Below are 12,431 nucleotides of genomic sequence, written 5' to 3'. Positions count from 1 at the left end.
AAGTAAATAATAATAAATAATTAAATAACTTTTAATTCATAGAGAGATTGCAAGAAAGTTTAATAGTGCACGCCAGCATAGTTACATATACAATAATATTAATAACAATAAGAATAATAAAAACCTCTTGTAATTTGCAACATATAAAACGGGTGACGAATTGGGTGCAGCTCATTTAAAATAAAATCCAAATAATAACATTGCTATCATTTTTACTCACAATCATCAAAAATTTTATTTACCCAAAAAAAAAAAAAACAATATTCAAAAATTCTATTTTAGCTAAAAAATTTCATCTAAAATTCTAAAAATAATATTTTTCTAATCCCTTTATATTTTCTATTACATCATTATTGTACAAGAGGCTTGTCCTTCCATACTTAATTGAGTTTTGCTTTCCTCAAGCAATGGTGAAATAGTACATTTCAATTACTGAATTTTCAGATTTTTTGTACTAACTAATATTGACTTGGTGATTCATCATCTTTGAATCCTACTAGTTCATTGAAGAAACTTTTAATGGATGAGGGCCATTTGTAAGATGTTGATGAACCTTTATCATTTTGGTTGATAGTTTTTCTTCAAGTTGAGGAACAACAACTTGCTTCCTCTCGTTCAAGAACTTATTCATGTTTCTTTTCTCTGTGGAATTATTATTATTGTTGTCTATCAAGTAAGGAACCATATATTTCTTCATTTCATTCTTGGAGATGCTAAGATGACCTCCTGCAACCGTAATGAACTTCACTTTTCCGGCTTCATCTAAGGTTTTCAAACCAATCCAGTCCTCTGTGTAAAGCTTTGTCTGCAGAAGATAAGTGGAAATTAAAAAAAGTTCTCAATTGGAAAACATTTATAAAATGAGTCTCATTTCGATGATTGTATTTCTTTTCATGCATGCTTGATCTTTCGAACAAAAAGAAAAACAAAAAATCAAAAAAAATAAAACTTCATCAAATGAAGGGTAAGAGATGCTCATGCTGAAGGCTCAACAGAGATATTATACTAGAAAAAAGGAGAGAAAAGAGACCTATGTTATAATAAAAGTCACATTATTGGCTGCAAAAGAAAATGGATATATCAAAGAAGCTTAAATTCATCATCAAAAGAATGTGGAATTTACTTTCTTTTCTTGAATCAAACTGATACCTGATTTGGAGGTAAAACCGGATCGAACGATCCATCTGGATAATATCCAAACCAAGAAGTCTCCCTTGGTATCAAAACAGAGTCATGGGCAGACTGTAAACAGAAGAACATCAAATTCCTGAACTTACAAAGCTTGAGAAAAAAACGAAATGGAATTTCTAGGAAAGAGGATGGGTGTTTTTACATACCATTATAAGAACCAAGTTTTCTAGGCTAGAGAACCTTTCCTTGTATGTGGAATTTCTTTGATCAGGGAGTTCATTGTTAAGCTTTGGAAGAAACTTACAATTCTTCAAATAGTCTGGTATAGCCTGTATGTTTATAGTTGATTTAAAACATTAGGTTTTTCAGAGAAATGTAAGCAGTATAGATGTAAAAGTAAATGCAAAATTATGAATTTACATATGACTCGTGGATTTAAAAATTAAAAATAACATCAAAGCCACTTTATGGAGTAACATCATTGTTAAATTTGATTTTATCACCACAAGCATTATAATAAAATTGATTTATGATTCAAACAACACTGAAAGAGAACCGGTGTTTTTAATTTCTGAATAAATTAGCGATGACTCACCCATCTTCACACGAAGTTACAAAGTTAATTTTCAGGTTTTAAGCTCACTTGCATATACAATACAGAATTTGTGTCAAACGCTCAATTAGGTAAAACTACTTACATTTGGTAACTTAAGATAACCACTGGGAGCCAAATGATCCTGCACTCCACAAATCAAAGTTCAAAATGTTAGCCATGTGAGAAACATCCAGATCTCACGGGAAAAAAAATAAATAAATAACAAAACAAAAAAAAAATCCCATATACAACAACGTGGGAGATAAAAACACACTGACTCATAAGGCCGAAACAAATCGAAAGGAACAGAAATATACCTGAACAAAGTTTGAATAGACCTCTGATTTGATCAGTTTGTCTGCAAGTACGCATAGTATACCAGACTGCAAGAACAAAAATATCCTTTAGAAATAAAAAACAAAGTTCAAAATAGGCCACAGGAAACCAAATCAACATAATAGTCCTCACTATGCTGTGCCTGTCTAACATGTTCTGTCACAGATTTGATGATAACCGTTTATGCAAGACAACTTGAGATCAAAACTAAAGTTTTCTAATATCTCATTACAAATACATATTACCAATGATCTTCATACTTAAGAGTGATTAGATATAGAATTAAAATGACAATATCTGATGTCAAAATTACAATTCTAAAATGGGATTTTTCATGCAAGTTTTACACTCAACCAGATCCTTAACCAGCTTGTTTTCAAAAGATTATGACTCAGAGAGATTCAATCATATCGTCTCACCCAATTACTCAAGATAGAGCAGAGGGGAAAGTGCTAATCAGTCAAACCATTTAGGTGCATACATTTTCTCCTAGTGTCTTTTAATTCAATAGTTTTACAAACTAGCTGCAAGCCTTTGAATCTCATTCCAAATTATATTTCATGTACTTTGAATTAGTAGATTTTTATTTTTTATTTTTTATTTTTTATTTTTTTGGGTTTTTGATTAGGGTGGGGTGTTGGGGGAGGGAGGAGATACTTACACCACAAAGAGGAACGGAAGCAGTACCAGCATGAGGTCCCCCTAAAGAGATAAAATTCTTCACCTGTATGAGAACGAAATTACCAAAACGGTAAATGCTAATCATGGAAGAAACATGAATATCTGTACATGTAACACGTAATGCAGTGACTAGAAGATAAGAGGATAAACTTAATGGAACAATACTCAGCATCCAGGTACTGCCTTTGTTTATGCTAGAAATTGAACATCGAGTTCTCGCATAGCATCACTGGGTGGGAAAAAAAAAAAAATATATATATATATATACATACACCATTCCATTGTAGAAAAAAGAGAATAGGCAAAAAGCAACCCTTCAATTCAATAATTTCAAACTGAACAGCCAATGATATTCAAAGCTGAACTGCTTCCAAAGGGAAATTACATCCAGAATTCAGCAGTCCATCCTCTATCCCCTCACAAGAAAAAAAATCCAAATCTAGAAGTGAAAAGAAGGAAAGATAAGCTGCATGTAGTTTATTTATCTAAAAGCTTTTCCAGTGCCTGTTCAACTTTCGTTATAATAATTAACAGTGTAATAGGTTGAACACTGAAAACAGTAGGAAACAGTAATAAAAGTTGGAACTTACAGGAGGTCCACCCTCGCAAAATTCTACAACGCCTCGACCAATTAGATTACCCTGTCAAATCCAACAAAAACTTTAAGAATGGTAACCAGCCTGCAAAGTTGCTTGAAGAGATTCACTGAAAGTAAAGAAAAATTCGATTGAATGGAAAAAACCAAATCCTGTAATAAGCACGAGGAAGATGATAAAATCAATCACACATTATCAGTAGAATCCTAAAACATCATTATGAAGATCTTAAGCATTGTTTTTGAAAGTACATTTAAATGAATAAAGTGGAGGTTCAGACAGTGAGCTGAGGTGTGACAAGTATCGCAACAAAGTTATAGCTAGTAGGCAAACAGGAAGCCATTCACAAAGACCAAAGTGTGAGGTACTGGGGCACTAAGGATGTTAGATATCACTCATTTGTTGACTATCAAATAGGTTGAAAAAATTTGGGCCTAACACAACAATTTCATAAGATTAAGGCATCGAGAAAGAAAAACATATAAACACCGAGAAAGGAAACAGATATAACTAACATACTATGGAAATAATATATGTAAAAAAATGCCTTGATCGACAAACACAAACACCTATACACAAAGAAAGCAACTGCACAGATGAATTTACACATGGTATGCTCACTTCAATTTATTTGATAAAAGACATAGTTATTTGATAGGGGTATCTATAGGAAGTTAATTTTATGTATTGCTATCAAAAGCTGATTCAGTTATTCCAATTGCCAGGCCCAAGTGATAGGATAATGCAGGAATAGGGTGAAACTAGAGATTTACCAATGTACCAATGTGTAAAAATAAATCCACAAGTACATTCGCAAGTTACACATATGCCATTAGTTGAAGCATGTAAATTACAAATCTATGTGAAATAGAAAGAAGCAAGAATCAAAATTCACCTGGGAGAGACCAACAATATTATAACCCTCACTCAGTTCTTTCATTTCCTTAACCTGTACTATCAAGTTTCAACTAGTCAAAGGCAAGAATAACTTAGAAATCCAACCAAGAAATATTACCACCGTGATCCAGAGAGCTTTATCACCTTCTTGCAAACAATATCCGTCTGCAAATGCCATTAGATTCAAATTATAATTGGACAAGGTAACAATTATTTACAAGATTGACGGTCCTAGTTCTTTTCTATACCTGTTCCTCAAGAGGTATAAACCAGGAATCCCATGATCCATTTCCCACTTCTCTGCAGTAAGGAAAATAAATAATGAACATCAACGCATAGAAGATGTATTATTGATGTCAAAAAAGTAACTCTGTAAACTGAGAAAACACAAAACAATCATAAAACAACTTATTTTAATAAATTTCTGTTCCATTCCATAAAACAGACAGATCGTATATGATCTTGTCCATTCAGATACATCTTTGATAAGCTGGGGCAACTCCTCAAGAATTGGACAAAAAGGTGAAAAGCTGCAAGCTTGATAGGTCATGAAGAACTTGTGATGCAATTTTGAGGTATAAAATTTAGTACGCAACTTTTGTGAGTTTAGATATAATGGATAAATGTAACCAAGAGTGCATAAAATAACATTCAAAAAAAGAATGCATAAAATAAACTAAGTTTTACATAAAAAAGAATTGCGACACAGGATCAAAGAGAAACACTCTCTATTAAAAATAGAATAAACTGCCTTAACAAGCTGAATTTGAGACATAACGTAAGCATACACGCAAAATCCTTCAGAACCGGAAAAGTCTCTTAGTTGCTTGGTGAATTGTTTAACTCCTCGATGGGAGCACTCATCCCCAATGCCTGCCATGATGAAGACAGATATGATACAGTCCAAACATATTTGCATGTTAGCACATATACGAGCTCCCACAATCTCAATGCCATAGTAATCAAAGCTTTACTTTAAAGCATAAAACAACAAACTAACATAAACACTAAAATGCATAATCTTCTGCAGAATACATAGTAATTGAAAGGAAAAATTAAAATTTAAAAGTAATTATCAATTCAGAGTTAGAATCCAGTCTAAGTAATTCCAAATAAGTTAGAGATACAATTGAAAGTAATAGCAACAGCATACAGCTGCACAAAAATTGAGTTAGTTTATATATGCAAAGTAAATATCATATCATTCTTTAAATTTCACAAATCATTGACTTCCGAAAACTACTAAATAGTGCAGAAGAAGAACCTATTACATGATAGAAAGGGCATTGTAGTTACTTTCACAGATTAAGAGAGAGAGAGAGAGAGGTTTAAAAAAAAAAAAAAAAAAAAAAAAGACACCACTCTGCTTTAGTCTCCATGAAACTATCCAATCCTTGCATCATTTCATGCGCGATGTACTCTGACCAAACATTAAAATGATTTCATTGGAGCTTCTATATTAATATCAAAAACAGTAAAAAGGACTCCCAAGTCCCAACATGACCTTAGATCAGTAAAATAAGCCCAAGTTTGATTTATGAATTCAGCAAGAACTTTGAAGATACATAAAATTATTCTCTTGATTCAATGGAATTTGTAAATCTACACTGACAAAGTTTTTTCGCAAATTAAAACGTTTATAAATACAAGATGCAGCATGGATAGATGACCTACAAATTGTCACAACTGTTCTGCAGTTCTCACTTTTCTATTTTTGGCTGGCTTATTGGATTTTTATTTCTTTTGTCACCTAGTTTTACAATAGAAGTAGCAAATCTTTTGTATCTATTTTTGTTTCAAGAATCCTCCTTCATTTTTTTTTTTTTTTATCTTTCCTTTTTTTTTTTTTTTTTTCTTTTTTTGTGTTTTTTTCAGTACCCAGTACTTTACATAATAAGCATCGAAACTCTAAAACTCCGCAGATCTATTTAAAAAATTTTCTTTTTCTTTAAGTACCTATTTGAAATATCCATAGGAAGCTCAGAGTTGCAGAAACGAAAACTCATCCAAACCTGCTTCAATGAGTAGCTACCGTGATGCTATAGACATAAAAAATACATGCAATCATGCCAAAAATTTGTAAACCAGTATCCACTATAAATTCTCCAAAACATTCAAAAACCTTTCTTATCAATTTATCTCAAGCTCCAACAATTAGCAGCAATACCCTCAATTATTCAAAACTTGTATAGCCTAAAAAATAATACCCAGAAGAAATAAATAAAAAATCAAAAAGAAACAGAGAAGAAGAACTTACCGTGAAGCACTATGAAGGGTATGGAATATGTTAATGGAAGAGCAAGGAAGAAGAAGATGAAGAAGAAGGTAATGGGTAGTGAGCAAAAGTCCATGACTTTTTGTGGGTTGTTGTTATACAGAAAGATTTTTGGTATTCAAAGATTGTAGGAGGTGAACCATTGGATGAGTTTGTCTCCAAGAACTTTTGAAGCGAGTTTTATAAATATAAATTTTTGTTTTTTTGGTAGAAGTTTTATATGGCAATGACTTGATTATTGGTGGTGGTCTATGATTGGTGAAGAAGGCACCCAAAAGTGGACACACTGATCTAATGAAGGAAAACCCACCAGCAGCGTTTCTTTATCAACTACTACATTTATTAGGCCATCTCTGGCAACTTCTTGGAGTGACCAATTGCAGATCACTGCAGTAGTAGTTGCAGATTGGGGGATCTTTTAGATTCTCTGTGCTGAGGTTTTTGCTTCTTACCGTATGGCCGTCTGCCGTGTCAGCTACTTATTGGTCATCGTTTGGTTAACTTGATTGGCCTTTTTTTTTTTTAATTTTTTTTTCGGGTAGTTTGGGATGAAAATTGTTTTGGTAAGTTATAACACCTATAATTCATTGATCACTTGCGTCTAAACCAGTAGTTTTTTAAACTGTAATATAGTACAATCCAATTATAGGACTTTTGGATGGAAATGGAATTTTTTTTTATTATTATTATACAACAAAAATCAAGTAAACTGTTGAAAATAGAAAATGCAAGTAAAAGTGGAAGTAGTTTTTATAATATCAAAAGTGAACTTATGGCATACACTGTGCACAAATTCATTGTCAATTTCTTACTATTTTTAAATGCGCCAAAGTAGACATACCAAATCTACTAGATCTCCAAGCATGCAAGAAATTTAAAGCAGCATCCTCCCAAAAAAAAAAAAAAAATGAAATGAAAAGATAATATATAGAGAAAGGCAAGTGAATAAACCTTATTTTTTTACCAAAAAAGTGAATAAACCTGATTTAATTAATTACAAATCTAATAGAAATTAATAAAAAATAATCAAACTGTTTTATTATTGTTATTATTATTATACAAATAGCAAACAAGCCCATTGAATATAATTTGCATGTCAAACGTGATATCCTAAAATAATTGTTTTATTATCATTATTATTAGTACAGTGATTTGAACTCTTATGGTCCACTTTTTTTTGGTTATTTTATTTTATTTTTTGAAGAATGATGTTCATTTTGTTGGGCCAATAAAAAGTCACTACATGTCATGGAGTGTCCTGATTTGTCAGATGGGCCATCTCAATTTAATCGATTTGTATGATTTTACAAGTGGTCCAATATGGTGGTCCAACATAGTTATTTGTTATTAAGGTGGGCACAAATCCATCGGTTTCTGGTTATCTGGTTTGGTCCAGGTCCTGCTTGACCAGCGCTGTCTTCCTCCGGTAGAATTTTATCATTTTTGGTGATTGTGGCCTCGCTTTCGCCGTCGCATTTTATTAATCTGTATTGTATTAAGGATAATGTATTGAATTCTCTTGTATTATTATTATATGGTATTTAGTATAGAATAGCATTGTACTGTAATAATTTTCTTATTTTTTAAACAAAATTAAATAAATGGACAATATTTTATTCTGTAGTCTTTTATCTATTATTTTAATAAATAAAGAATTAAAAATAAAAAAATAAAAAAAAAAATAATAAATAATGTGCTAATGAAATATTTAATACATAAAATTACATTAATACTCATGTAACTTCTTTAAGCAATTAAATTATTTATAATATATTCAATTGAGTTTTGATTATTTGTCATGATAATAATTATATTATTTAAAGTTAGATACTATTAAATGGAAATTTTTTTAATTACTCCACTTAAACTTTCAAGAATATAAAGATATGTGGCAATTAATCTATTGTATGATTAATATTATTTTCTTTTTTCTAGAATATCTCTAATATCTTTGTCTATTAATTTTTTTTTTTCTTATCACATTAGCTTGATAGAATATTTAAACAATCTAAATGAAAAGTTTTTTTTTTTTGAGTGATTATCTATTTTTCTAATATTGTCAAAAAAAAAAATTAGTGATAGATAGAGTCAGTAATGATACTCGTAATTTCTAAAACTTTCAAATGAGGATATTTTATAACGAAGTCATAAATTTAATCTCTAATACAACTTATATATATATATATATATATATATAGAGAGAGAGAGAGAGAGAGATACATGGATAAAAATAAAAATAAAAAACAATCATATATCTTCTTTCAAAAGATGTAATGATAATATCCATGCATATAATTATCTAAAAAAAATTTTTAAAATATAAAAAAACTTTGAATATTTAAGATTTTGTACATATAAGAGAAATCCTTGATAAAAGTGCAGTGGAATCCTTATCATCTGTTATAATTGTTTGACTATCATAAATTATATATAATTTGATATTGACACAATTGTAAGATAAAGATTAAACTGACCAATAAAATTAATATTATATATATATGGGTTAATGCATTTGGAACCCAGTAGTTTTATAGTTTTGTAATTGAGGATTAAATTCCAACCAAAAAATTAGATGTGGGAAATTTGACATTATGAATTAGTTTAGTGGGAAAATTACTTAGAAGAAGAAAAAAAATTACATTTTAGAACCCTAGATTTTGGCTAATTGTATTGGGTCTTTAAATTTAAAATGTTTCAAATTAGTTCATTAATTTATAGTTTATTTTACATTAGTCAATTTCCAAATTGATTTGCAAACTAACAAACAAAAAGTTTAAAATTTGAAAAATTGACTAGTTTTTTCATAAATCAATTAATCAATTTTGTTCTTTATATTGTTTGTAAATTGAGAAAACTAGTCTTTTTTTTCAAATTTAAACTTTCTTTTGGTTAATTTGAAAATTAGATTAATGTGAAAAAAATTATAAATTGAAGGTCTGAAATAAAATGTTTTACACTTAAGAATTCAATTTGCAATTTGACTAAAGTATATTATATTAAAATACAATTAACATTAAAAAAAAAAATTAGAAGGCAGATTGATATACGGATTTTTTATTGTTTTTTTTTCTTTTGAAATATGACACACGGGTAAAACTCAATAAAGGTATTCTGTAATTTTCTCTTTTATTTTTTTTTTTAACTTATTTGAATGTTATCTGGTAAGATGATATGTGGTGCTATAATTTTCCAATTTTAATATCCTATAGGCATTGGTTTAGCGTGTATTAATTGTTACAGTCCTATATTTTATGTAGCGGAAATAGATTGTGCAACACTAAAATTCTCTAGTTAAGGCCAGTTTTTTAATTATCCGAGTTCATATATCGACTTATCTGATACCAATCGAATTTAGAAATGTCAACGGCACAGGATAGGATCAATTTTTAAAATCCCATCCCCGTTTCCATTGGGAATTTTTTATCCTATTTCCGCAGTTTTTTCCATTTCTTTAGATGTCCGGTGGGGACGGGGATTCCCCAATCGGGGATGAAACGGGTAGCTTTTTTTCTCTTTTTTTATAATTGATTTTTTTTTAAGAAATTTATGTAAAAAAAAATTTTTCATGAATAAAAAAAAATAAAGTAACTAAAATGCAATAAAATCACAATAAAATGCATCGAGGTCCAATATAAGAATACAATAAAAAAATACATGTGAAACCTCAAGGCAATTATTGGCTGTTCAAGTCACTTCTTAATAGCATGGTTTTGAAGAATAAAAACACTGTAAGATAGAGATATGGGTAGGTTAGTAGTTCCCTGACCAATATCAGCAGTCAAAGCAGAGCACAAAGAGAGGAAGAGAATGGAGGCAACCTAATAATTGAATTGAATCAATTGTAAATTGTAAATTGTAATTTTTTGTAAATTCTAATTAATAAGACATATCAACACTGTGCAAGCAACTAAAACGAGAAAGGAAATAATCATTACCAACCCATGAAGTCTGCCAAGAAACAAGTAGTTCCAAACACATTAGTAAATTTCAAACTCCTTGCCTATTTAACTCCAAGAAAGTTCAATTACCAGCATCTTTACATCATAACACTGGCATATTTATTTCATTGTTTATAATATGCTTTACAAGCCTACTTAGACGTTCATTTTCCAAAGTCTACCAAAGGAGAAAAAGTATTGCTACACTACAATGACAAAAGATTGCATAAACAATTGGCTAGCAAATGGAGAAAATAGAGCAAAAACAAAAATACTTCTACCTTCAATTTGTTCCAATTTAGGCCCTTTAGAATTACTCAATAGCAAAAATACCAGTTAGCAAAAGGAGAAAACAGAGCAAAACAGCAAAAATAGAGTCTGTTTTTATAAGAAAATGCCTTTGATAGATAAGGTTGAAATTGCACAATGAAACAGCAAGCATTTCATCTAATCATGATGATGATAAAGGAATCAACATACTAAGGAGAGCTCTGGTTGTCAACCCAGAAAACAGGAAATAAACTTCTCACAATTAAGCAGAAAAACTATTGTCTATTTATCCAAAACACACCACAAAATGCAGCAAATAGAAGGCCAATGAGAGTGGAGCATGAGACACAGAAATGAAATAAGGGAAAAAAAAAAAGGAAAAAACAAAAATAAAAAATAAAAAAGGAAAGAGACATAAGATCCTGCCTAGGTGTTGGGGTTGCAAGGGTGAGGGTTGTGATTCTAAAGGTGGGTGATGGTCGGACAGTCAACAACTTGGTGGGGGCAGCTTGGTGAATGGTGCAGCAGCAGATCTGTAAAGTGAAGGTGTAATGACTGTAGAAAGAAGATGAGTGAGGGTTATTTTTGTTAGGGTTTAATGAAACTACATAAAAAAATAAAAAAATATACTAGGCCTGGTTCAGGCTGGGGTTTTTATTCTCCGGTTCCGGTCCGGCCCTAACTCAAGTTTTAAATCAATAACCTGAGCCCGTCCCATAATCTCGATTTTTCTAGAAAAAAACTGTCCCATTAGGGGTAGTGCACCGCGGGTTTCAAGTTATGCAGGTTAAATTGCCATGCTTAATCGTACTCCCCTGAGGCTCACTAATGAGAACTACTCTCACGAGTGTCGCATGTAGGTGACTATGATTGCTTCTTAGCATCAAGGCTATTAGAAAATATGCTCGCCCCATCCATAGGTTCTTGTAGTCATCAAGGTTTATGCCACCCAATAAGCTAGCTTGATGATCTCATGCTGACTCGGTAGCTTGAAGCTCAACCTTGTGCCAAGATCTAGCCAGCAACCAGCTCTCCATTACGGCCTTGGTCCAAGCACATCCCGAATAGCACATGACTTTGAGATATGCACGCTAGTATCGTGCCTACATAGCATCCAAGGTAGCAACATAAGATCCGAAGCCCACATATAAATGTCACTCAATAGCATGGTGTCACCCAATCATTGCCCACTAGCTTCTGACCCTTTTGAGCGAGGCAGAACCCAAGCACTCGCTCTATGGCACATTTGCCACATACCTATAACAAATGCCCATGCCATGTGTGTCTTTAGCATTGTCAATAGGAAACGGCATAGAGAATGCAACACTAAACCTCTGACATAGGAGCGACGCGTAATACCAGCTCATAACATCTACCGGTACTATCCTCGAAACTCCTTGTCCCTCGGAAATATAAGACCACCTCTGTGGCACCTATGCCCTCCCCACGACTTGCCAAAATCTGTGGGAGGCTCACTTAGCCCATGCTCAAAGTTAGGATTGGGGGCCATGGAAAGCTAGGCATGAACCACTCCCCCTAAAGAGCTTATTTAGTCATTTCCTTTTTGACAGTTGGAAATATCACTTTGTACGAGGAATTATAATGAGGTTTTCTCTAACAAACCTTCGTATCTTGGTCCGCCATTTGACATGTACTATCCTAGTGACATTATTAAGAGATTCCCATGGTCTAAGATTGAAGATCCCAAACTT

General features: G+C 31.8%; 1 protein-coding gene across 1 annotated transcript; it reads right to left on the bottom strand.

Annotated features, from left to right (window-relative positions):
• Positions 1–271: 271 nt before the first annotated feature.
• LOC107430325 (uncharacterized) lies at positions 272–6,899 on the bottom strand. The gene is made up of 12 exons (XM_048464230.2): positions 6,494–6,899; positions 5,025–5,109; positions 4,485–4,536; positions 4,381–4,401; positions 4,235–4,288; positions 3,334–3,384; positions 2,724–2,786; positions 2,044–2,109; positions 1,830–1,868; positions 1,338–1,460; positions 1,150–1,242; positions 272–805 (listed from the first exon to the last, which is right to left on the bottom strand). The coding sequence occupies exons 1-12, from the start codon at positions 6,585–6,587 to the stop codon at positions 497–499; spliced, it is 1,050 nt and encodes a 349-aa protein (XP_048320187.2). The 5' UTR covers positions 6,588–6,899; the 3' UTR covers positions 272–496.
• Positions 6,900–12,431: the final 5,532 nt, after the last annotated feature.

Source organism: Ziziphus jujuba, chromosome 6 (genome assembly GCF_031755915.1).
Source record: "Ziziphus jujuba cultivar Dongzao chromosome 6, ASM3175591v1".
NCBI lineage: Eukaryota > Viridiplantae > Streptophyta > Magnoliopsida > Rosales > Rhamnaceae > Ziziphus > Ziziphus jujuba.
Note: the sequence above shows the minus strand (reverse complement) of the source record. Positions and strands in the feature narration are given on the sequence as shown.